Genomic DNA, 21,653 nt, shown 5'->3' on the forward strand with positions numbered 1-21,653 from the left:
AGTGTAACCTACACACCCATTGTAGAAAAAGAAAAACAACAAAAAACAAAACAAAAAATAAAAAAGACGGGATTGACAAAATGTGAAGCGATTCAACAAAACTAGGCAAGCAAACTGCTTCGCTTGTGAAATGCTCAGACTGGAGCATGAAGCCCCTGGGAGGAAGGGAAGAAAATGCATCGCAGCCAGAATGTAATGCATCCGTGACCAGTGCAATCAAGGCGTAATAGGAAAGAAACTGATTCTTGCTATCGCTTCAATGTTAAATCATAAAAGTTGTTTTGAAAGAAAGAATCTTGTTGAGATGAAAACTTAAGTCTAACTTTGTTCACTACAGATGGACCATATTCAAGTGTTGAAACTGGCGCTAATTTGGCTTGTGCCAGAAATAGGGCCATAAAAGAAATCAATATGCTTTGTTATTCATATGTTTATTGTAACAAACAGCCATTGAAACATTTTATAGAGGTAAAAACCAGCCAGTAAAGAATTAGTGTTGCTTTTATTGCTTTTCTTCTGAAATGTCCTGGCTGCTTTCTTGCCAAGCAGCTACAGGCAGAAGTCTGTGGGGGTGGCTATGAGCCAACTCAGAAATGCTTTTTTGTTGTGGAAAAATTATTTTAAGTACTTGCTTTACAATGCTGCTCGAGGCATGTCTGCTTCTGCTGACAGCACTCTGCAGCTTTTGTCTGGTTAAATGATATGCTTTACAAGATTTTTTTTAAAGTAAACACATAAAAAGAACAATGTCAAAACAGTGTGTTGTGAAATGCTCTTTGGAATTGTTCTGTTCAGAAAGCGCTCCATATGATGTATTTTTCTGTTGAGCAAGATCAGTGAACGCATGAACCTTTAAATGTACCTGATCACAACTCAGAAAAACACTGTGTTCTGTTTGGAGAAGTGCAATGTGCTTTGTTATGTTCATTCATGCAGGAATAACGCTATATCAAATTCTTACATTAAATTATTGTTTGTTTTTTTCTTTTTCCTTAAAGGGATGAACTTTATACTTGGTGAAATAAACAAGAGGGTATTCTATGGAGACGTGAAACCAATTTATCTTGACAAATTTTAAGTTGTGCAAACCTTCAAGGTGTCTTTCTCACCCTTGTTGTAAGAGACCCACAGTTTTCTCCGTGCAGGTGACACTAATGCTGCCATATTGGTCTACTTTCGAAAATAACCAAAACTTCAGATCAACTGAACTACTGCATACAGCACTGGGATAGGCAACCTTGATGGCTTCTGCTGTGCTTCATCACCTCCATGAAGTACTCTCATTTACAAAAAGGACTCACCTTTACTTATTATGACTCATGGCATACTCAACGTCAAGCTGTTTAAAGGCATTTGCTGTCATACATAGTGGCTTCTATCAGCAGAGGTCTGTGTTTTGATTTTCCATTCTTCCAAAAGAAAGAGAAATTGTCCTGCTTGACTTCCTGTGGATCTGTAGGTGAAAGGTCACAGGCCAGTGGACAGGAAGCATTTTTGCAAAAGAGCCAAGCTCACTGTGCCATCCATAGCCTTGTTATTCTTGGAAACAGACCTCTTCGCTCGTGAAAGCGCTGCTAAATATTTGCTTTCCATTGTTTTCCTGCATGGACCTCAGCCTTGAGTCTCATGTTGAATGCCCTGAAGATGATATAATGCTCAATGCAATTTGATCATGGCCTCTACGACTGAACCCAAGCAGACAGTGTAATTTCAAAGCGTGCCGAAACTATTCAAAACACGATTGGCCTGTTAGTGGGCCATCATAATGAATTCCATGGTAGTGCGGGCCTCCATGTGTGGGAGACTCAGAGCTTAGCTAAATAAACCTTGTCTGGCCGAGTGGCCCCACTGGTGCCCAGTCCTATGGGGACAAGAGCAGTCTGGTCTCTCACAGGTCACTGGATGGACTCAGTGTTAATGACAGCCTCATTTGCCCTACACTCACTGCTCCATCCACTAGCAACATCCCACAAGTCACACCTTTACTCTGTGACAAAGGATAGGCTACTGTTGGCAAGGGCATTGTTCATGGCTCAGCTTGAAATGACAAACTGCGTCTGCAGAGGGTTCATAGGAGTTGTGCTGGTTGAAGCTGATAGCAGAGATCACTAGTCTTCCCTGCGGTGGGAGTGACAGGCTCAGATTTCTTTTCTTCTCTCTTCATTAACTATTCACATTTGCACCTTAATGTGCAGATCACCATCGCCACTCGCCATGGGTCCAAGCAGTTCAAAGGCTTCAGTGCTTGGAAGTGTGCATGCCACCCCAGGAGTCGCCAGGCCTCAGACACCTGCAGAGTGGTGGGTGCTGAGAGCTTGGGCGTGTTTGGATCAGGGACTGAATTTTTCTCTGAAGATGAGGAAAAGGTTTATAGCACGCTCCCATGAGAGTGTCTCCTGCTCTTTGAAGCTCCTGTCTTGGTGGCTGCTCTTATCTTGGAAAAGGATTATTTTATCTCCCCCTGTTCCTTTCTTTCTCTTTTTTTTCTTCATCTCTCTCTCACTTTCCATCATCTCAGGTTTGGTGCAGATCTCTTAGGAGATCTTCTCCTTGCCCTTGCTCTTTCACTCCACTCATTTCCTATTTCTCCCTCTCAGAGTACACACATTCCTCTTTTCACCACCACCCCCACTCTTTTCTGCTTCCTCTGCTGCACCCCACTCTCTTTTTCTTTTTCTCTATCTCCTCTATTCTATCCTTCCAACACATGACAGACTGTGTAATTAATGTGCATCATAAACCTCTCTTTCTATTAGCTACCCATTAGTAAACCTGGCAAGCCTGTCATTTTGGACAAAAACACACAGCTCCTTCATTTGATCCTCACATCAAAGGGGGAACCCCACTGTTTTCGGCTGAATACACTAATTGTGTCCTCGTTCTGGATGGGGCTACACCCCCACCGCTTCAAAAAAGCAGTCAGTGCCGAGCGCAGATAGTAAAGAGAAGTACAGAAGCAGAAAGTATTGATTATACAGGCCTAAATTTGGAGAGTTTTAGACGTGGGAAAAATTACCAGTCAGTCAGCAATGACCTAAAAGTCTTCAAAAGTGGGTGTGTTTATTTACCACACTTATTTTACTGTAGGCACATTTTTCAGACAGAAAGCGTCGGTGAGTTTAAGACTGCGCTATTTTACATACACACAGCTTTTAATCTTTACTACGTGCATAAACAAAAAAGATTTTGATAGCAACTTCAAATGTAAAATCTTTAACCCACATCCTTGGTGCATGTGACATGTGTACATATTAGTTCTCTTCTGCCATATAAACGGACTATTAATGGTCTTCATGTGGGGCATCAAATGATCTCAAAGGAAAGAGCAACTTAACTGCCAGTTGGGCTGTATGAATGTTATAAGCAGTGTATGTTTGCATCTCCTTTAACATTTTACTCCACTCTGCTCATTGCTGTAAAACAATAAATTATACAATTGTGTCCAGGAATATTCCATCCTGAATCCAGGTTACTTGCACTGCTTCCAATATGCGTAATGGCAAACGCACGCCAGGCTGTCTTTCCGTCCCTGCAGACCCGTCGCCTGACACATCACACGCTGGGCCACCACAATGGGCTGAGTCACCGCCGCTGCAGGAATCAACACTGTACTTCAGTCACAATTGTCTTCTGCCCTTTACAACATCTATGCCCTTTTGTTCCTCAAGATAAAGGCAACAGTCACATGTCTGAGCTTTAAACGCCCAGCAGCTGCTCTTCTCTCCCTCTATATGTTTCACATCCCCCTCCTCACCAACAGGCAGCATTCCCTCCGGTGGGCTCTCCAGGCATCAGGCCCCTAACATTGTTACAAGGACATAAACACAGACAAACCATTGGATCCCCCTGAATCCCCCACCTTCCCCCACCCCCCCCATTATGCCTGTTTCCAGGGAGAATGCTGAGTTTTATGATGGAATGAGCTAGAGTTGGCCACCAAGGTAGGAGCTCCCCCAGGTCCATAAATACCTACATCAATCAGACAGGTGCCTAAAGAATTTAGCTTTTGTTCCATGAAGCTTTTCCAAAAAAAGAAATGAGAAAAACAAAAAAAGAAACACAACAGAAATCAGGAGGCAGGATATTTCTACTGGAATTGACAAATACCTCAACAATACCTCAACAAGAGCAAAATATTTAGTTCATTTTTTTCTTTGTTTTGATGATGTGTAAGGCGAAAATAACTATATTCCACGATAATGGCGATTGATAGGCGGTCTGGGGGTTTTTGTCCATGAGAGGGAACTTTGACTTTAAACCCCCACCACCTCCTCTCTGGCAGGCATCAAAGCCGAAACTTGGAAATAAGGCCCGCAAAGCCATCTCTCCGTTGGCCTCTTCAAAGGACAGGAAGTGTGTCAGAGGGACAGGCCTTCTTTCCCAGCAAATTCAGGCAAGTTGCTATAATAACAAGCTCATCTGTGTGTCTGTGGCAGACTAGTTCAAAGGGGAGCCTGATTCCTCTTGGTACAACATGCGATGATAGAGTCAGAATGCGGAAACCACTGTTTAGTAGAAATGCAACTGGAGGTCTGCATCAGAGACATGTGTATAGTCGCATCCCTAAAGATGTGAAATTTTTTCTCAGAAGACTGGGGCCAGATGGCATATTTGATCTTGACTTCATCTCAACTCAGTTACCAGTATATTTGCATTTTCACCTTTGGCTATTAGCTGCTTAACTATGTGCAGGAATTTATGGGACCTCTTCTGCAGGTAGTTGGTGTATTAAACTCTATGAAGGCTCGAGCTAGATTCACACTTGTGCGTTGGGAGGTTACATAGCTTACAGTGTATACGTTTAGTGTCCTTATCTGTGTTATAGTCTATACTGCAACTGTCGTGTTCCTCCTCAAAAATATTGCAACGCTGGGGTTATGGCGGCTATGGAGTCACCACGTGCGGGACGCTAGAACTGTGACTGGTCATCTTAGACTGCTTGCTTGTTCTCTGATGCTGGTGAGACTGCTGATAATAAAGACAACAGCACGTTGTAAGTCAAGTACGCCATGTTGAGTCAAGTGAGTCAAGTCTGTAAGATTCAGTAATTTAGCTGCTCATGCCTAAATGTCTGTCATAATGAAGGCAGGAACATAAACATGGTGGTGTAATGGCAGTCTCCTAATGGAAACTGAATGTTAATGCATTTCTGTAAGTGCATGTGCGTGTGGCTGGTCTGTATAACAAAATAAAAAAGTTACTGTGAGATATACATAGCACATACATTTAAATAATAAACATATTACAAAGTTCCGTATAAACTGATCTGTCATGACGCATCCATCTTGTGTTGCGGTGGCGCTATGAGCTGGTGAAATCAGATGCTGAGGCCATACTCTACTTCCCACTTGAGTTATTTCAATGACTGTGACTTTCTCATTAGCTTTGCACTTTCTCACATTTGTTGGCTGTTAGGTTTTATCCCAGTAGTAACGCTAGGGACAAGGACACTTTTCGGAGTTTTATGTGTGTATATAATAGAAGGTCCTGCGTTGGCAAATTGCTGCTGTGACTTCTGGAGGTTTAACTGCTGTTGGTATTTGATGCCAATGTGGAAAATTGCTGAGACTAGATAGACCAAGCTGCAGATACAGGTAGGGGAAACCAGACCTATAAACTTAAATACAGTCTGGCATGTAGAGGTCCATGATAATTTTGAGGCCATTTCACCCAACCATATGGGAGCAATCTACTTAAATTGTGATATATTTTGCCTTTTAACCAGTACTTCAACAAGTTAATTTACTTTTATGGATGTTTAGTTTTAAGATTAACTCCTGAAATTGACCAGAACTTCCACAGCAAAGATTTAAATCTACTGTTTTTAGACTTAAAAGGAAAAATGCACCATGACACAGAAATGACAAGAGAAAAGTTTTGATCTAAAATTAGACATCAAGTGTTTGAAAAACATGGCACATTTTTTGTGACACTGATAACACAAAATCCACTGCCTTTTAAGCAATTCTACCAACTAACCAATAGCTGACATTGTTGCTAAGCTTAGAATCTAAATGTATCTAAGTATACTGTTTTTGAAGATGCACTGCAATGTGAAATGAGTGCAGTAATTTTACAGCACACGAAGGACAAAAAGATATATTTATTTTCATTTTTAACAGTACTGTGAAATTGTTTGACTTAAAAATAATCAAAGACATGCATTAAGAATCAGAGAAATTGGTGTTTTGCTTTGAGTCAGTGAGGCAGAGGGGAAAAAATATTATAAATTATATTATATATAAATATTATATTACAGATCAGTGTTTTGTCTGGTTTCTAGTTCACAAATATACTTCTTATACGCGTCTTTTCCCAGTCTCATAGCATGAAATTTCTCTTTGACGGCTTACACTGCATTTCAGAAAAAGAACAGTCTGAATGAATGAATGAATACGTAGTGCTGTAGTTTTGAGCCTGGTGTGACACAGGGCACAGTGGCTTCTGTTTTTCAGGATATTATTGAAAACTTCAAAAGAATTGTAGCCCACTTTCATCTGCTGCCTCAGTCCAATAAGACTGCGATTTTTAAACCTTATTATCATGTCAAAGACCACAAAAACATGTACGCTGACCCCAGAACCCAAGATGAGCTTGTCCCTTGAAAGGCCATTTGAGTGGATTATGCTGTTATGGTTTATTACTAAAATTAATACCTTTATAGGTCAACAGGAGATCCAAACAGTCATTTAACTGTTTGCTGGCATGCTCTATTGCTGACAGCATTTAATTCATGTTCAAGCATGGAAAACTAAAGCTAATTCTGTGTGATGTAAGTTTTTGATTAATCAGAGAGAATTCATTATTCATACCTTTAACAATATCCTGGTAAGTTTATGTGGCGTCGTGTTTATTTTATTTGCTCTAAAATAAGATGTTACATACTACATGGTGGGACTTGAATTAATTTGAGCTGAGGTTGCTCCCTTTTAACCTGCTCATGTCCTAGGACCCCAGCCGGAACCCGTACCTCAATTTTCCAGACCACTCTAAGTGCATTTAAATGCACTTCCTTGTAGTTTGGGGTGGGGAGTAGGCGAAATCCCGATGTTCCACTGGTTGAAACTAAGCTTTTGGATTCCTCTTCTCCTCATTGAGGAGAAACAAGAAGGCTGAGTGAGCTGCGTCAAGCCTCACAGAAAAAGGCAAGTAACACCGGACAATGTGTTGTTAAAGTTCACAATAAAACCACGAAGTAGAAATACTAAATTGACACTGAATGGGCTGCGTTGGGATTGTTTCTGACCACTTGATTGGGTTGTTTCAGTTGTTTGTTTAACTGTAAGCAGCTTAGGTTACATTAAATGCCATTGTGCAATTTACAAATTTAAAGGCATTAAGAACAGACTCCTTGAACATTTTTTTCTGCTTTTGTAACAGAAAATTCTGAATTCTGTTAAAATATTTTCCCTTGGCGTTGTTTTCATTTTACTGGTGAAGGTTATGTTTTATTCTGAAAGCGTGGACAGGAAGTTATATAGCGCCCTGTGTGTTTGTCAGCAGCGGCGCTCTGGATCAAAGGCTCGTTTGGCTCTCCAGTCGTACGGTCCTGCGCTGAGCGCAGTCTACTCTCGGTCTCTACGGACGCTCTTCTGTCTGGATATCGTAGCCTGTTTCTTTTTTCTTTGGATTATATTCTTCTGATGGTTTTCAACTCCAACTCGATGCATAGAAATGGGTAAACTGCACTCGAAACATGGTAAGGTTTCTTATTCCTTGGAGAAATCACAGCTATAGCTCTGCTGCAATAACGTTACTTTCGAGTAACAGTATTCATTGTCTTCTGACTTTCTTTCTCTCAAGCCGCTATTTGTAAACCAAGGGAGAGTCCCGAAGGTAAGCGCGCTCATTTTCTTGTATACATATTATAAAATCTCAGGTTTCGCTCAGTTTGTGAACAGCAGAACAGTTTACAGAGTGAGCTCTCAGCTTTTCAGAGCAGCATTACAGCGCAGAGTACGACTCTTTGAAGATGAACCGCTTAAGGAAAACATGAGCGTGGCGCGAGAACATATATGGTGTGACTAATAATGCGCTCCTTTGTTTCAGGCGACAGTTTTGTAGTCAATGCCTGTTTGGCAAGAAAGGGAATCGACGATTGGCTCGTGAAGCAGAAATACTACTGCACGAGCTCTCGCCTCGAGCAACGGGACTGTCACCACAAGAATAACTGCGGTTTGACTGCACGGGTGAGTACGACGTTTTACACGAGGTTCACGTATTTATGGTGAAGTAGCCCAGTGTATTAGAAAGGCCATTAAATGGTCTCTTCTTAGTTCTTGTATTTTGCCAAATTAGGACTAGTTTTTTTTTTTCAGCTGTGCGCTGCAAGGCTTTTCATCGTATCGGTAGGTTTAGCTTACACGGGGCTACATTTTGTCTCTTATTTAAGTCTTGATCATCTGATGCACTCATGTCTTGACTAACTTTCTTTGAGCCGGTGGACAAACTTTTTTTTAACGATGGTAGTAGTAGAGTAGCCTTGTGAGTTGATTTAATTCTTCTGAAAATTTGCATAAAATTTAAAAACATGAAAAAAGTAGCCGGGACTCATGAGACCTCATCAAGATAACAATAGATCAAGCCTGAGTTGAAAGCACTGCAGTGTAACAGTCCGGTGACAAGCGTGGATTGTAAAGGCTGGGGAGAAATGGTGGAGGTCATGCTTGTTTTGTATTTTGGCATTGCCATAAACCCTGTGCTGTTGTTGTCAAGTGAGGAAATCCTTTGGAAATGCTTCAGAGGAGCCTAAGCCTCTTTGGTTAGCGATGCCTTCCTCAAAGGCAGCATGTTTGAGGAATTGGAGCCCATTAAGACAAAAGGAAAATCAGTTCCTCCACCCACGAGCCAGACACTTAAAGCAGAAATTCACCTATCTATTAAATGCAGCCCGGAATTCAGGATCTCTTGCATTTTAACACATTTTAGCACCTACTTAAATACTATGTTGTGATGTTGTGTGGCATGATTTTTCCTTTTCCATACTTGACAGTTTCTTTAGTTGTCTGCTTTTTTAAAAACTACAGTCCTGTCATTACTAGCATGCGGCTGCTTGGTGAACTTTTTTCTCTCATTTACTTTTTATGACAGTTAAATGTGTTTTTACGGCAAGTGGCATTTATGGTGAAAAGGCCATGCTATACAGCACATTTAAACTGATTATCATGCAAGAAAGACACAATTGGACATACTCAGGATTTATTGGCGTACTGGTAAGGAGAAGGCAAACATAAGATTCAAGGAAGTCTAAGGCAGTTAAAATAAAAAAAAAAAAACAAGTCTAAAGTGCACCATTGTTTTGTCTTCTGCTGCAAGGCAAGCTTTGCTTTGCCTGAAGGGCAGCCATAGTGCTGCGTGGTGCGTTAGTGATGATAGAGGTTGTGGTTCTTTTAAGAATGTCCTCATCTGTTTACTTTGCATGTTGCACATTATGTTAGAGTATACATGTAGTTAAAGAGAACTTGGCACATATGCCAAAAAGGTTTTCTAACTTTTGGGTGCACTTCTCACTCATGTGTTCCTGCTCAGCCCTTGAAATCTCTTTTCTCGGCTTGAAGAAGGTTTTGCAGATGTAAAACTTCCACTGATCAAAAATTCTTAATAAATAGAGTCATAGTTGACCTTGTTTGCAAATCGAGGAGTCCTGTTAACAGTTTTACAGACGTTTCATGTAATGGTGGTCTATGGGAAAAATGCTATTTGAGTCACTGGGGAATTTTTTTAGCTGCAGTGCTGTGAGTGGCCACTGGGCAAAATTGGAAGCGAGACTGAGCGGTTCCATCATATCCAGATCTAAATAATACATTCATGTGTCAGAGTTTATAATCCTGACATGTGCCCACAGTGGCAGTAAACTTCTTCATATGGTAACATGGTCCCCCTCACTGCTGGCTCTGTGTCTCTGGGCCATTTTTTGGGGATTGGCTCTATGAGAAACACATGAAACTATGTTTATTTTTTAGAGCATGCAGCAGAAAAGCCATGCAATTTACATGGTTGCTTATGTGTTGGAGTAGAGTTCATATCGTTTGAAGCATTTAAAACCACATTATTGCCTTGCAATTACCAGTCATTATTACCACAAAAACAAATATTCATTACTTTGTTCCTGGAAATATTCATGTGCTTCATTTCCCAACAACAGTGGTGTGTGAAGTTTTGGCCCAGGATGGAACGGGAGCCCCTGCTGAAAGGGTTGGACGTTTTGAAAATTTTGAGTTAGTGGAACTTTTGTATATGCTTTTGTACGTTTGTATAAGTAATTCAGGTCTCTGTGCTTAATGGAATTTATGGCTCAGAGGGAAGATTGGACTCTTTGAAGAAGAAAGGTGTTTCCACCATCAGTCTTTATTTGGGTGCTTTTTCCTTTTGTTTTGTGATTATGAACTAAAATAAGAATTTTAAATATTTAATTCTTTAGTTTAAACCATTTGCTGGCTTCTTGCAGTATTGAGTGTCATAGTGTCACAACTGATAAATGACTTGCAGAGATATAGAATACTGTTGCACCAAAAATGTTGTAGCTCTTGGTAGCGGTGAGTGACTTTCCTAAAGCCTAAAAAACATTTTTTTTATTGATTCATATGTGAAACTCATTTTACCAAAAATAATGACTGAGCAAACAAACAAAATGTCAGTTCATGAATAATTAATTATTCTTTAAAATGAATCTATAGCCCTCCGTGACAAAGGCTTTAACTGTATGAGGAGCTTCAGATAAGACAAAGTTTGAAAGCTCACATTAGTAGTTTGTGTGCATGTTTGTGTTCATTAATGGTTTTAGAATTGAAATTGGAGTGCACAGGTAAAGTGAAACATGAAGATGCACTTGAAGGGCTAATGATGTTTCCATGCCGGCTCTACACCCATTCATGAGTTCTGCAATCCTGTGCACTGTTTGACAGACAGCGAGTGAGTGGTGCAGGCAGGTGGATCTGTGGCTCTCGACACATGACGTCCAGGTCATGTGAGCCTCGGCACACTTTCTCCCCTGTGTGCAGCATGGTGTCTGCACCCACCCGTAAATTTGATATGTTATTTGCACTCTGTAGCATTATGTCGCTGACATAGACATCGATAGGGAGGAAGGTTTTCACAGCTTATAACTTGGAAGTTCAAATTTCTGTTGATTACTTTATTAGGTTGCTTTTCCTGGCATTAGGTGAAAGAAAAGTCAATTTGTTTAAACACAATATGGATTTTAATGTTTATTTATCACAAAGTTACCCCTTTCTGTTTCAAAAATTGCCCTCCCTCTCCTAGCCTCCCTCCTAGCCTCCATCTGTTTCTTGAGTTTACCCTGTGGCCCTGTGATGTTGTGGTTGATGAAATGAGACTGCATTTGAAGTGGGCCATTCAGGGAGGTGTTTGCAGTGACACTGATGGCTCCTCCTCCAAAGCCCTACCCTCTGTGCAAACGCCACCTCCAGTCTTCCAAAGCTGCTGCTCTCGCAAATCCAAAGCTTAAGAGATTTTTTTTCAAACTGAGTTTTCATCAACTCCTATGGAGCTGTAGACAAAAAAGAAAAGGTACATCTGATGACAGAATGCAACTCAAACGTGAATCATGGTGAAACTTATGCCCCCAACCCCCTTGTCTCGCAGTTGGTTCCCGGCTCTTTGTTGTTTTTTTGAGGTTTTTTTGGAAGTAGAAAGGTTTTTTTTGGAAGTAGGCCCAAAGCTTTTAAACACATTCCCTCAGCCTCCAAGTCTGATAAAAGAAATGGCAGGTTTTGCGTTCCCTTCGTCTTTCGCTTCTGCTGTTGTGCTTTTTCTCTCCTTGTCGTTCTCACAAAGCGAGGGCCCTTGTCTAAAAGCTGAAAGCACCTTTCAAATGCAGACTCTTCCTCGTCTTTCTCTTCTTTTTTCTGTCGTCTCCCTGCGCGTTTTCTTTTCCCACCGGCTGGCCTCTTGTGCGTGCTGTTGTGTGACGTATGCCCCTCTCCCACCGGGCTCTACCCCCTCTGTGCTCCCGAGGGACCAAGGGCCTGTTGTTGCTCTTTGAAGAGGCTGGGAGAGAAGTTTGGAGCCACACTCTAAAGAGAAGAAAAGCTTTAGCCTTTGGGGAGGAGGGGTAGCACCTGGCCGTAGAGGGGCTCTGTGATTTTTTTTTTTTTTTTTGAATTTTCCCATGAGAAGATGAAGTGGAAGTCTTGGGCTGACGTCAATGTAGCTGGGGGACTGGGAGGTTTGAGGACGTCCAGGTGGCTTTAATGTCACATCCGGCGTTGTATGTCACATAGACTGCTAAAAGCTGGAGGAGTTTGTCCTTTGTGACAAAGCAGAGCGGATAACTCTCCGTTGCTGTGAATGGTGCCTTCTGGAGAGGCTTTCTGTGAAAGAATGGTAGTGATTTAGAGTAAGGTAAAGCTCTAGAGGCATGTAGACTTGTGATCAGGTTCATCCACATTTCTCTTTCTTTGTGCTGAAGCATTTCACAATGGCCATTACATCACCATTTCCATCACCATCAGTTGCATTTGTAGATTCTTAATATAATTCTTACCAAGTACCATAATATGTTTAAAGTTTTAAGCAATGATCAACGGTCACTTGCAGGTGTCATTAAGCATAAAACCATTTATTTGTCATTTTAATAGTGTAAGAGAATTTGTGCTCAGGTATGTGAAAATCTCTCCATGCATGTGTGTGTCAGTGTGCTGTACGTCTGGGCTCAGCTGTACGGATGCACTCCAGAGATCAAAGGCTTCTGGGGGAATGTGCTCTAAGTCTCAGGGGATTAGTAGCTGAGATTGTGCTTTGTTTCCCCAAATATATGCTCAGTTTGGAATGACGGATAGCTGTTGATCAAAGTGTCTCTCACCACCCTTTCACAGTGAGATTTAGACTAGAAGGTTTTTTTTTTCACGTTTGAGGGTTGCATTTATTTCACAATTTGTTGGATTTTTGGGATGTTAGGCAAATTTTTTCTCCTTTGTTTTAAAACTGGACTCAGCCTCAGATTTATTGATAGCAACTTTTAAGTATGTGCCTAGTAAATAGTATAGACAAACCGAGTGCAGACGACAGAGTTCATTCAACTTACAGCATTGTCTTTGCGAGTATGTTATCAGCTGGTATTCGTTACAAATGATTTGATTGGTGATCTCTGCAAATGGCAATCAGAACAGCCAATTTGATAAACACATAAGGCAGTTTGTCTGTGTGCCGCTAAAATAACTTAGCAGACTGCAGGGCTTGAATGGCGTTCTGGCCGTTCAGACTGTTGGTTGGGACTGGCTTGGCTAAGGACTAGCTAACCAGTTACACAAATGTATTTGGGACAAACCAGCTTTCACTTAGCTCATCTAACAAACTCTTCCGAGCGTATCAGAGCATGTCTTCTCATGCTGTTACTATAGTTACTGTTAGTGGCTGCTGGCTACCCAGCGTGAGGCCTTATTAAATGTTCTCATGGTACTGGTCACTTTCTCCCAGCTGGCCAGCTGGCAGGACCTCACAAATATGTGGCACTAGTTAAATCAAGATGGCACATCAAATCTGTATTGAAATCAATAGAAAGAGAACCAGTTAGCTGTTTGCTGTTGGTGGCTGGTAAGCAGCAGAGTCTTGCTGTGTGTTTGGCTCAAGGAGGTAACAAATAATGGAACCAGTAGCTTAGAGCTAATCACACAGTAGGACTGAGTTGCTGTTCAGGAGAACATGAAACATGAACTGCAGTTTAAAGTTTGAACATGCAAAGTTTTCATTGTTGTACATTTTACCAAACTTCTGCCAGAGCTGAAACCTAACCAGATACAAGCAGTGACCAAGAGTGCTTTCAGGACACAAAGACCAAGACAGCTGGGACTGAGACACAGAATGTTTTCGCTGATTCGGTGTTACAGCTTAATTCTGTGTCCCAGTTAACGGCTTCAGCTGATACTGCTTCCAGTGATGGGTGATTGGCCCCAAAAATCCTAGACTGGAGCACCCTTATGTATCTCCAGCCTTTTGATGTGCTTGTATGCCTTAGACATAGTAATGACTTTTGAAAAGATTTGGGAAAGTGTTCCTTTCCACTTTGACATGAAATATCAAGTTACAAAGGAGAGCAATTAATTGTGGAATATTTTAGCTGACAGATAATGGATATTTTCATGTCACTCTGAATGTAGGAAATGTGATAGATAGGGATTGACAGGGCTGTGTGTGTGTGGGGCTGAGAGAAGCTCTAGGTGACTTGGGCTTCTGTGGTGGCGCTGAGCTCCTCTGAGCATTCTGTGGGAGCTCAGTGCCCATTTTAATCACCCACTTAAAAGGCTCTGTTGAAGTGGGTGTTTAAGTGTTTAAACCCTGAATAATTCTCTCTTATTTGTTTATCAGGTTCCCCTGCGGGTTGCGCTCTGGCCTGCGCAGTGCGAGCTGAATAATTTGACTCAGCACTCAAAGTGGCTCTCAAATAGGACAAGATCATCTCCGTAAAGCTGCTATCATGCTCTCATGAGACAACGTATATGCAGAGGAGTGCGCATGCACAGATATACATGCACACATGCCCATTTGTTTAACCTAATATGTGAATCCATTTATCACTGCTAACAGAGGCAGATTCCCAGCGTGATTCCCTTCCACTTGTTTTTCTTACCAACTGGTTGCAGGGACTCCACAGCCTCCATAAGCCTTGCTGTTGTATTTATCCTCCTTGTGTTACAGAGTTTTTGTGACCAAGGCCACCTGAGGTAGAGGGAATGGAGGAAGTGGATTTAGGTAAACAGAGCTGGGAGAGCATTGTGCCTCCCACAGACCGAGGTTCCAGGGCTTCTCAGCTCTTCCTGTGGCGCCACGGCTGGAGGAGGTCTGGATTGTCTGTTAGGGGATGTTTTTGATGGAAGGAAAGCTAAACAGTGGAGCAGCCCTGCTGAAAGGAAAGCTGTCCTCCCCTGCTGTGTTTATTCTCCACAGGTGCCACAACCTAAAGAGAACCTCACCCTATAGACTCTCAATGAAGCAGGCCAACCATGTGCTCTCCTAAAGACCAGTTGGACTGTCCATCAAACCTACCACTCCCCCACTCAGTTTCACTCATGTTTGACAAAACTGTGTCCATGGACAAGGATTTCCGTAAGTCTTTGGAGGACATTTTTGACATAGGCTTGCTGTAAAGTGCTCCAGTGTTGCAAAATCTTCCCGTCCATGTGCTGTTTCCCAACAAGATGTTAAAAAGCTCAACGCTATTCACTTATATTTAAGACACATACAGTGGAACCAACAGAAGGGCTGTGCCTTGTTGACTGAATTGAATTCATTCATACATTGTGCTGGATTGTATTGCACGCTCCGGAGTGGAACATAGTAAAAGCCCATGAATAGAGCAGGTGCAAACCTCATGGCTGAGATTGTATCTCAGTTTTTATCGCTATATATCACGGATTAGTTATATTTCCTTCCACGTTTTAATTTGCCAGATTATCAAATTTTGGTTCAGTTGGTCTTCATAAAATTAAACAGGTTTAAGGTTGTACACTGGACCGGAGAGACAAAACCGGAAACCAACCCAATCCTATATGTGTGCACTGTGTGTTTGTGTGTATCAGTAGTAGAATTTGGTAGAAGTTTGCAACTGAGTAACCAGCTCTGCCTCAAGTTCATTATAGTGAGCAGTGACACAAGCCACTAATTCCAGTCAGCTATGAATAGAAACCTGCCCTTGGCACCAGCCTACTTGTATATAGTAGTTGAAGTGTCTATTTCTGCTGCTCTGTGTACTTGCAAAGTTGAAACACTCTCTGTAATTACAGAGATTTTAGGTCCACAGTTAAAAGGTCAGATGTGAGGGATGTTTAGAGGTAGTGGCTTGTTGCTGGCAGGATGACTGCTCCCAACATGCTGTGTGTGTGTCTGTGTGTGAGCTTGGGTCTGTGAGTATGCGGGCATGTGTGCATGGGCCTAGAGCATGATTGGCCACCTTGGTGTTGAGGTCAAATCCATCTCGCCAGCATGCACGTGCCACCTGATAGTTATAGATGTTACTGACAGCTGTCATTTGAAGGAATTCTAGAGGTCTGATTAGAAAACATGAGCTTTTATGACATTTCCTCATCCACAGTGTGTATTTGTTTCATTGTGTATAGCATCCTGACTGCCTAGCTGTACTCTTAATGCAAAAATGACAACTCACAGAACTGGTTCAGTAGCTCAGATAGTAATGTGAGCAAAAGCCATTATCTATTTTGTGCATTCCAGCATTAAATCTAACATGTCCTGGCTAGATCAGAGGAAACATTCTGAACTTGAGGGCTTGTTCAAGTCTACTGTCTTCTCTCTGAGGTACCTTTTAAAGTAAACCTTTTTTACGTAACGCAATCTTGTAAATTTTTTTAAACACAAATATTGTGAAAACGTCATTTATCTGCTTATCATTAAGCTATTGCTGCTGCTGCCGTGACAGTTCGCACAAATGCCTTTTCTCTTTTGACTGTGGTTAAAGGTTGTAGTGGCTCTCGCTTTCTTGCTGCCCTCAAGGTAGACTGTCTAAAACTTTGTTCCTCATGCACTTTGCACCACTTGAGGCTGGCGTCTGAAGCCACCCAGACAACTGAAGATCTGTCTCTCCTCAAGAGCGTTCACTAATTGCCTAAACCCTCTAGACACAGTGGAGCACACTCACTGTTAAACACAACATTCATGGCAGCAAGCATGTTGCCAACCAGTTGTCTTCAATGTATAATCTGTCCAGTTTTTGCCGTAACGACTGAGACACATGTACACACCCTGTAAGCCCATGTCACCTCAAGACTGCACTGCTTGTTTTTGCCAAGGAAGTAAAAGGTTCTAGAGCATACTAATTTCCTTCATGAAGGGTGAGATATCCTATTGCTGTTCTAACCGCATAAGCTTTTGGAGTTGAGGTGTGTCATTTTGCATAAGACTCTCTCGCTTCTCTTTCTCTCCTCTCTTTTTGTCATTCTCTGGAACTGAGTTTGCTCTGAATTCAGAGGGCCATAATGTTGTGATTTGTTGCTCTTGGCAGGCGGAGACCACCTGTAAATCAAGGCCAAGCGACAGGCTGTCTCCATTCCCTTCCACACCATAGCTTCCTCTTGGGATTGCAAGGTCCCAAAGTGGAGTTCATTGGCTGGTGGAGAATGTACTTTAAGGATTCACCTCTAGCTCAAATTTCCCTGTTAACTCTCTGACTCCTAAGGAAACTTGAGGACTAAAACAGAAGTACATTTGCTCGTGCTGTCTCCTCACATATAATGCCTAGTGTGTGACTGTTTATGAACATTGATGCAAGTTCAGCTGCTGCCAGATCACCAAACAAGACTCAAAAATGACATTAAAATATAATAACACTAGTAGCATTGGTCTAATCTATTCTGAAGTGTCTACAGCTACAGGGCCTGCAAGCTACTGCCTTTTTTTTGTCTCTTTAAGTTTTTACACACAGATTTAAGAGAACATTTGTGACTGAGTCTCCTGTTTCTCTTGTTGAAGAAACTGCAGTTGGTGTCTCTAAATTGCTGGAGGGGTGATCATGAAGTTAGACTCTTGATCTTGACACCCTGTATCCTCTCCCTCTCCCCCTCTCCACTCAGATAAGGCTTTGATAAATAGCATGATAAATGTTATTTGCTGTGGTTATATTTTTCAAAAGCTAATAAAGGTTGTTACCTTGAGTAACAGGTAGGGTTTAGTGCCTGAGGGGCTGGCTCAGTTTTAAAAGCTTATCTTTGCAGGTGTAAAAGTTTTGTAAATGGGTCATTAAAGTGTTGGCCAACTTCACACATAAAACACAAAAAGGGAGAGGGGGAGGGAGATTACTTCAGATCAGCATGTTTCTGAAGTGTTGAGATGAGGGCTGTAAATCTCTACTAATATTCCACTGAGCCTTTCAGGAGGCAGCCTTTGATGTGGGTGAGGTAATGTGACCAGCAGTGTTTGCAATGTAAATTTGACGTGGAGAAATGAGTGGTGGCTCTGCACTATCGCTCGCTAAAGCAAAGCATCCAATCACAGGCCTTACGGCTCTTGTATAAAACAAACAGACAAACAAACAAACAAGTAAAAAAAATCCCGAAAAGAAATGCATTCAGAGAGCAAACGACATGTGTGCAAAACATTCACACGATTGTACACACGTGCTCACACACCGCACAGACACGTGTCTTTGTGCCCTCTTACCCAACAGTGACAGAGATGATTTACACAGACATACCGCATAATTTGACTTAATATAGAATACAAAAGTAAAAACTCCACTGAACCATACCTCCTCCGCATGCAGGATTTTTTCTTCCACCTCACTATAGTGTCTTTTGTCTGTGTGTGTGTGTGTGTATGCGTGTGGAGAATCACTGCATGACTTGTGTGGTGAACAAGAGTTAACACGGTAAGCCCTCTGGCATACGTGCCGCCTCCTCAGACCCCTCCGGTCTTGGTGTTGCTGACCATGCACACTTTAATCATAGAGCAGCTTCCTCCAGCCTGCCTGGTGATGGATCACAACTCCATGGCTATAATTTCCTTCCTGGGGTGCAGGAAGAGAAATGGGTGTGCTGTGAGTGAAGGGTGTCAGGCATGGGGCCGCAGCGTCTGGTGAGAAGGTGTCTGTCTTTGATGCTCACTCTGAGATGTCAAATTACACGCTAGCCTCCTAAGTTAAAGGACTTACTTGTCCAATTATTTATCTAGTTGTCCGCTCAAGTATTGCTCTTTCTCAGATGGTGAAAAATCAAGATAAACAAAATGATTATGAGGCAAAAGAGAAAGCTTAAGTGGTCATTTAGGGCCTATGTCTGGTTTTAAAGTTGGGTTTTGTAATCACTCGATGATATTTGACCGTTTTTCCCCACAAATCCCTTAAATTATGATCTTCGTTGCTGTTGTTGCATAAATTCACTTGGCAATATTACTGTTTCCCAGTGTAACATTTGTACTGAAAAATAAAACTCAATGCACTGCATGTTGCTTCTGATTAAAAGCATCCAACAGATTGCTTATGGTTTGCTAGTGGTGCATGAGAAGGGCTCAGCATCAAAAGGTTTATAGTCTGTGACCTCTGGAAAGGCAATAAGTTTCTTATCAAAGGCATAAAATTGCATTGTAAGACACAGCAGATATGACTTCCTCTCGGCAGTGCAAACTGCTCAGGAGATCAGTTTTATGCATTTGTTCGGTTTGTTGTAAGGCTCGGACATGTTAGAAGACATCTGTTCTACTGGAGCAAATTCAAGAAACCACTTCAGTACATCATATGATGAAGGTCTGATACAGTGTTTGTAAAAAATACAAAGAAAAACACAAATAGATTTATCTTGTTTGCCTAGAAATGCAGACACATTAATTTCCCTTAGCTCTCAGTCTGTAAGCATTGTGTGAAAATCTCCCCTACCTCCATAAATGGTACTGTCTCGCATCAGCTTTGCTATGCTATATGATTATCTGAGATCTTTTTTTTCATGTGTGGAAACTGATCCCCTTTGAAGCCTCACTCAGAGGCAGTGCAGTGCTTCACTACCTCACATCAACACTCTCTATCTTGGCTCCATCTTGGGGCGTCATGTTTTACTGCTACATGGGGTTCTGAATGAGACTGTTTAATGTTGCTGAAAGGTGAGGAGGACTCCATCGTCAAGAGATGCAAAAGACTGGACTTGGGTATAAACTGCTGTCTGATGGTGACTGGCGGTTTGTTCAGCTTTTACATGTATATTTTTTTCCTCCAATAGCACCGCCTCACTTACCACACAGGATAGGCACTATCCCTGATTGCAAGAGTTGTGTTGATCAGTCCTTTGAAACTGCCTCCGGTGTATCTCAGTTTACTCTTTGGGACGTTGTGTGTGGGGGGGGTTGTTTCCTCTCTCAAGATCTCCTGCGAGTAACACTACACTCACAAGCTAATTTGCAGCTCTAAAACTAATAAGAGTTTCTTTTTTGTTGTTTAACTGCTTAATTTTCAACATTTGGGCTGTGTGTGGACTAGAGCTTTTGAAAATTCCCATGCTGCACAGCTGTTTTCACCATTAGCAATTCATAAACTTTAACTAATGGCCACTATCCAGGCTGGATGGACTCTGTCAGAATCATTTTATTTGCCAAATGCACTACATTTATGTGACAAAGAACAGAGACATGATGACAAGTTAAGTGTATTTCAACATAACTGGTTCAGGGACAGCAAGGACTTTGTATTTCATGAGACTACGTACTATACCCATCAATCTACAAGCAGATACTAGACATTTTGTAGCTGTGATGAAGTGAGAATAATCCCTTCTCACTTAAGTAATGTTTTGGCTCAACCTCTCCAAGGCTAGGTGGCTTCTATGTGAGTGTCAGTGACCTCAGCCGTCTCCTGGCCCAGGGGGGGAGCAGACGTACTTGGAGAAGCACCGCTGCTATTCCCACATTCTCCCTTGACTCTGTCACTCTGCCTGTCTTGCCCACTTGGCAAAATGACCTTTCATGTGTGTCGCTCCCTACTTCAAGTTGGCCTCGCTCCTCCTGAAGGTGTTTTCTTGCAATGGGTGGGAGACAGAGCAGGAGGCACCCAGCCGCAGTCCTAATGAGATTTTTCCTGGGTTTTGATGGAGTGCCAGTAGCGCTGCCATTGCTCTAGAGGCCGGCCTCCACTGAGCCCTGGCGCGCGATCAGGGGGAGCTGTCGTCGGCCGCATAAATTGTCAGCCTGTGTGGCGGGTCGTGGAGGCAGACAGCGTAGAGACCAAGAGACCTTGTGGGACTTTCCCACAATCACATACAAGTACATATTATTTGCACTTTAATATACCCTTTTGCTTTCAAGCACAGACTCACAGCAGAAAAAAACATTGGCCCAGTGGGTTCATGCCTGCGGAGCCAGAATAAGGATGATGCTGGAGGCAACTTTCTGTCTTAACCCACCAAGTCGGTTATGTGCCAGCATGGGATCACTATCTCTTTTTTTCTCGATCCCTTTCGCTCTCTAGCTCGAAAATGAAGACAAAAACATCACCATACAATATGGATGCTCTTTTCTAACTTTCTAAGAATTTTTCAAGGTAGTCTAGCTGAGCAGTGTGCCTCTTTCAGCTACAGCCAGCTCCACATTATGTCAGAATGCCTTTAATCAATGATTTCATCATTTATGTTCATCATGATCAAGGTTCTCACACTATTTTGAAGAAAATGTGACGATTCAAACCACTGACAAGTTGAAGTTCTTTTTAGTTCTATGATGTTAGATACCTTAACAGGGCCGTTATGCCAGCAATGTTTAGCTTGCAGGTGAAAATGGCCAGTGTTTGTTGCATTTTTGAAATTGAACTTCCTGAAGAATGTGGCCGCAGACTGATTGTCTACTGCTCTTTCATCCTCACTGCATGTCAGTGATTTACAATGCATTTTTGTTACTGGGTGAAATTTATTTTATCATTTTATATGCTCCTGCAATATCTTTGAGCTACATATGTCACACCAAGTCAAACTGGATGGAAGAGTGAAATGAAATGGAGTGGAGTGGCTACCATTCTTAAAGCAATCATTTGATATAGCGCTTTTTCACCAAACATTATTATTCTCTAACTTAAATATGCTAATCAGTCTTTGGTATATCCATATTCATTTTCTTAAAGTGTGGGCCATTGATGAGGTTTGACAAACTGTTCGTGTGACCAAAGCAAACAGGCTTTCAGGCCTAAATAGGATATTGTAATGGCGGCAGGGACA

General features: G+C 41.9%; 1 protein-coding gene across 1 annotated transcript in view; it reads left to right on the forward strand.

The window, feature by feature from the left end:
• The first annotated feature begins 7,495 nt into the window (after positions 1 to 7,495).
• nkd1 (NKD inhibitor of WNT signaling pathway 1) overlaps positions 7,496 to 21,653 on the forward strand; it is a 30,505-nt gene continuing 16,347 nt past the window's right edge. Inside the window, exons 1-3 of the mRNA XM_046414606.1 lie at positions 7,496 to 7,699; positions 7,804 to 7,836; positions 8,050 to 8,189. Of these exons, the coding sequence (XP_046270562.1) occupies positions 7,675 to 7,699; positions 7,804 to 7,836; positions 8,050 to 8,189 (198 nt within the window). The 5' untranslated portion in view covers positions 7,496 to 7,674. The remainder of the gene's footprint in view (positions 7,700 to 7,803; positions 7,837 to 8,049; positions 8,190 to 21,653) is intronic.

Source organism: Scatophagus argus, chromosome 1, assembly GCF_020382885.2.
Source record: "Scatophagus argus isolate fScaArg1 chromosome 1, fScaArg1.pri, whole genome shotgun sequence".
NCBI lineage: Eukaryota > Metazoa > Chordata > Actinopteri > Scatophagidae > Scatophagus > Scatophagus argus.